This window comes from Nelumbo lutea, chromosome 3 (genome assembly GCF_056320005.1).
Source record: "Nelumbo lutea isolate HS-2025 chromosome 3, American lotus-T2T, whole genome shotgun sequence".
NCBI lineage: Eukaryota > Viridiplantae > Streptophyta > Magnoliopsida > Proteales > Nelumbonaceae > Nelumbo > Nelumbo lutea.
In genome coordinates, this window is record NC_142686.1 from 84317933 (window position 1) to 84323215 (window position 5283).

The 5283-nt window shown below is 42.7% G+C and overlaps 1 protein-coding gene across 1 annotated transcript; it reads left to right on the plus strand.

Annotated features, from left to right (window-relative positions):
* The first annotated feature begins 795 nt into the window (after nt 1-795).
* Nucleotides 796-2776, plus strand: LOC148866151 (scopoletin glucosyltransferase-like). The gene has a single exon (XM_088980279.1). The coding sequence runs from the start codon at nt 1002-1004 to the stop codon at nt 2544-2546; it is 1545 nt and encodes a 514-aa protein (XP_088836405.1). The 5' UTR covers nt 796-1001; the 3' UTR covers nt 2547-2776.
* The last annotated feature ends 2507 nt before the right edge of the window (nt 2777-5283 follow it).

The following is a 5283-nucleotide window of genomic DNA, read 5'->3' on the forward strand; positions in this document are numbered from 1 at the left end:
TTGAGGATTCCGTTTGGCACCCATTGACTCAACCCGTCATGGGTAGAAGATTGTCATTTGACTCATTTCATAGGGAGAATCAAACAGAAACCATTGAAAAATGAGGTGGTTTCACTTTTTCTCTCGTTATTTAATTTCCCATGTTCTCATGATCTTTTACAAGTAGGGTATCCCTTAATTGTATTTGAGAGGAAACTCAATTCCAAATCAAGTCTAAATCAAAACTGAATTAAGAAAGAAGGAAATGAAGTAAAGATTGAAGGAAAGTAGGCATCGCCATTAGTTTAACAATGTTATGGGCGAGCTGATTGGATTCTATGAGCTTATGTTGTCAGTAAATCAAACCAGTAGATCTGTTTTTGAACCTTTTTCCCAAGTGATAGTGACCGTTCCCCCAATTTTTAATTTAATAAGAAAAAAGAAAGGAGAATATTAAGAAAAAGATAAAAGGGCCTAAGGAGTAAGGTGGAGGGGATCACTTTACCTGTCCTCCACCATGCACCTTGCATAAGACTTTGGGTTTTGTTAGTTCTAGCTAGTTAATATATTCTCTGTATCTCTTCTTTACAGAATGGTTTTCTTGCATAAAACTTCTGCATCTCTTCTTTACAGACTTCTGGGTTCTTTAGTTCTAGTTCTCTGTATCAAATAAATGATAAATCTCCACAAAATGGTTTTCTTGATTCGAAAGAAATTACCTAATTAAACTGATTTCCTGTTTGTTACAAATCACTTTCCAAGATTTTTTCTCCTGTTCTGATCAATAGTGTAGTGATCCTTGACCCTTATACTGACGGGTCCAAGCTTCTCTCTATAAAAGAGAATTTATAGCAAGACATGAAAGCACATAGACTGTTATAAGTTCCCTCGGATATAATTGGTGGACGATGTTGACCATCTACACTGGTCGGATGTATTAAAAAATAGTCCACCCATTGAAACCTCAAACCAATATCCTAGAAACAGATCATCAGAGGCAACCTTTCCTTTATAGAACCTTCATGAACAGAATGGTAGATACTAAACGAGAGAGAGAGAGAGAGAGAGAGAGAGAGAGAGAGAGAGAGATCATGGGTAGTGAAGCTGATGAACTGCACATTGCCTGCCTTCCATTCACGGCACTAGGCCACCTGATTCCCATGGTAGACATGGCCAGAGGATTGGCAGCTCGTGGAGTTAAGGTTACTATAATCACCACCCCACTCAACGCTCTTCTCTTCCAGAATTCCATCGACCGTGACATCACTTCCGGCCACCCAATCCAACTTCTCACACTTCCACTCCCTCCCATGGACTCCCCCCTCCCCGATGGCTGTGAAAATATAAGCACCACCTCTGCCCCATTCCCAGAAACCTTCAACAAACTCTTCCAAGCCTTGTCACTGTTTCAACAACCCCTTGCTCAGCTCTTTCAACACCTTAGATTTCGTCCTCATTGCATAGTCTCAGATCCACTCCTTCCTTGGACCACTGACTTCGCCAATCAACTCGGAATACCAAGAATCATCTTCCACGCCACCAACTTCTTCTGTCACTGCGTCTCAGAGAGCTTGGTTCGTTACCAAGACAAAATCCCGCCTGATGGAGGAGCTTTCCGAGTTCCAGGCCTCCCAAACCACATATGTTTCTCAAGGTCTCAACTCCCAGACCCCATCAAAGTCCAAGCCGAGTTCGGAGAGATCTTCGACAGCGTCAGAGAAGCTGAATTAAGGAGCCACGGAGCCGTAATGAACAGTTTCTACGAGTTGGAACCGGCTTACATCAATCACTATCGGAATACTTTAGGAAGAAAAGCATGGCACATAGGCCCTGTTTCTCTCTTCAACACAGAGAAACTCGACAGAGAAGCTAGCAACAGTAAGGCCTCTATTGACCAACTCAAGTGTTTGAGCTGGCTCGAGTCTAAAGAACCCAACTCGGTTCTTTATGTTTGCTTTGGGAGTATAACCCGATTCACTGCTACTCAATTACTGGAGATTGCATCTGCTCTCGAAGCATTAAGCCACCCCTTCATTTGGGTTGTCCCGAGAGTGGCAAAACCAAGGGGAGAGATGGATGGTGAGTTCTGGTTGCCCGAAGGACTCGAGGAGAGAGTTACAAAAGGACCGCAGAAAGGCTTCATCATACAGGGGTGGGGTCCCCAGGTCTTGATCCTTGAACATCAAGCCGTCGGTGGATTCATGACTCACTGTGGATGGAACTCGGTTCTTGAGAGTTTGAGCTCGGGTGTCCCGATGATCACTTGGCCACTCTTTGCAGAGCAATTCTATAACGAGAAGCTTGTAATAGAGGTGCTTAAGGTTGGTGTTAGCGTCGGTGTTGAGGCTTGGAATTTGTATATGACTGATAAGGCTATCGTGGTGGGGAGAGAAGATATAAAACAGGCGGTGAGTCGAGTCATGGGTGGTGGAGATGAAGCCCGGAGGATGAGAAGATGCGCGCAGGAGCTTGGAGAGATGGCCAAAAGAGCTGTTCAAGAGGGTGGGTCCTCTTATGCCGACATGACTTCTCTGATTGAGGAGCTCATGACATTCTGTAAGAAGTAAGCATTTTTGTTGATGCTTACTTGTATGTTTATACGTTAAATCTTGTTTCCAATACACTCTCTGTCTGGTTTCTTTTGTTTTGGATATTTTCACTATGAGAAGGTAGTAAAGAAGTACAAGCTAGCTAGGCCAACAGATATATGAAACCATGTCATTTATCAACAGAGATCTGCATGTAATAGGTAGAACTAATCTGAATCTGAATTCATGCAAGATTTTTACACGTGGCAGTGAAGAGGAATCCAATATAGAACCATGTGATTTGCCACACCCACAACCACGAACAATCTGCTTCATCTATTATATATTCTTCTTAAGCTAATACATCTGCTGCACCCCATGGTTGCAGAACGTTCTTGCAACCCCCACTAACATAGATGGGCCAGTAAATGTGTTTGGGTTGGTTTAGCAAATCTCTCCTTATTGATGATTCAATACAACAATTTGTCCATTAGTCTACATAAGCTGGCTTGCTTTACTTGGTCACCATTACTTGCTTCAACAATCCTTGCTGATGGGCATAATGGGCCTAGGTTCTTGGGCCGGGATTATTCAACTTTAAACAAATGCTCAAACTAGTAAGCTTGCCCAAGCCCAAGTTGTATCACTGGCCCAACCAAGACCGTAGAAAATGAAAGAATGATAGGATCCATCTAATAGATGCCATGAAGGGTGCGGAATGGAGGGCGAATTTCAAAAAAATTTCCTACCTTCTTCCAACTGGGAATCATATTCCCTAAATTTAGAATACTTTATTCAAGGATCCTACTTGAACCATAAACAAACCAGATCTGAACCAAAAAGAAACAGGAAGGATTATACCTGATCCGGAGAAATAATATCTCCCAAAGTTGGTGTTCACGCCCAAAGAAGTAACCAAGATCCGTTCCTGCTGAAGATGACACAGCTGTGGATGGAACGGAATCAGCAGGGTGCGTCCTACACACTGGATTCTTCACAAGAACCCTCTGGAAACCTTGAACACCGAATCCTTTTGTCTTTCTTGCAAGACTGTTGTCAAGAACTAATTTCTTAACTTCTTGTTGCTGCAAAGATCCAATCTTCCAACAGGGAGTGGCGACGGCTGAAGGAGGAGAAGTTCAGGGACGAAGAGGGCAGAACTGTCTCTTCTCTTTGGAGTCTGTTAGAGATCTGATCTCAATTCGCAGGATGTGTTTCTTGCTTGCTCAAACCCCTAGTTCGAAATTTGATATTTCTGCTAGGGTTTTATCTTCTTTCTTCTTGATTAAGAAACCTCCCAATATTTTGGGAGTTATCCCAATCCAAATCAGTATTTGGATAGGGGTTAATCTTAATCATTTCTGCAGATTAAGTTAATTAACTCCTGATCTTATCAGGAGGTTACCAGATTCAAATCTAATTTGAATTTGGTCTCTTAGAGTGGATAAGGTTAAAGACCCAATCCTTTTACTAACATTAATCTCAAATTCGCCCCATGAACTGGTGATCATATCAGCCCAGTTCGAAATGGGCTTTTGGCCCATTAAGCGTTCAGTGTTTAACTAGTTTCCAATCTGCTGCCCAGTTGGGCTTCTTTGTATGGCATGGGACCCAAGCATTGATCTACACACCAGCCACATGGGTTCGGCCCGACCTTTATTACAAGGCCCAGCCGAATTCACTGAAAAACTCAGTGACCCCCTTGAGCCCATCATATGGACCCTATGGGCCCAACACTTACATTAAGTGGTCCCTGGGCCAAGCCATCTTATAAAAACCCAGGGACTGTGGGCAGGTGCAAGGTTAGCCCATCAGGTATTATCCTAAATGGTCTTACACTTAACCTCTCAGCCCTTAATGATCAAGCACTGCCCGACAAGAGAAGACTTCTCCCTCGGCTGCAAGGAACAATGTCGCACTCTCTACTCACATGGATCCCAGGAATTAAAATCTTTTGCAAATCTTTTGAAACCGTACATATATATATATATATATATATATATATATATTAATTTTGCAAAACAAAATTCCAACGATTGAAATCAACTGCCGGTAGTTTGGTTTCCATCAGAGAGAGTGCATTCCCGATCATTACCATACCGACAAAGGGGCTGATCCTGTCACTATGACCACCCACTCAGATGAATTCTCAAACTGCCCCAACATGTCTAGGTTTTTACCCCCACTAAGGATCTCACTGATTGACACATCAAAGATAGCCCGATCCGACACCTAGTGATGTGTCATAATCTAGTATAGGAATCAGGTGTAACTTTCCACTTTTGCCCATATGTCTCCAAGGTCTAGGGCAATACTGGAAATCTGGTCCGGTTCAAGGGTTCAAGCAATCCCATACTGCATGTGCCTTGGGTCTTACCCTGATGACCGAAACAAGCCATCCCAACACTTGGTGGCACATCAGTATCAGCCTTGGCAGGATAAATCTCCCCAGACTTATCCAATGGTTGTGAACATTTAAAACTAACACAAGATTCTATAAGTGTCCAGTTTTAGGGTCTTACATAGAATTATACCAAACAACATGAATCAAACATGCACTTTAATTTATTTCCACTAAATAATAAAAGTACATCAAATCCGATTGAAGCTAAGGGCATACAAGACTGTCTAACAGCTCCCACTTGCACTTAGGTCCAATCTGGTACAAGCCGGAGTCCCATACTTTCCACGTGTTTCTCAAACACCTTCTATGTCAGTGGCTTAGTCAATGGGTTTGCCACATTATCCGCTGATGCTACCTTCTGAATTAGGACGT

Bases quoted from the DNA above. Each gene is read 5' to 3' on its own strand.
- LOC148866151 (XM_088980279.1), top strand. From the start codon at position 1,002: ATGAACAGAATGGTAGATACTAAACGAGAGAGAGAGAGAGAGAGAGAG.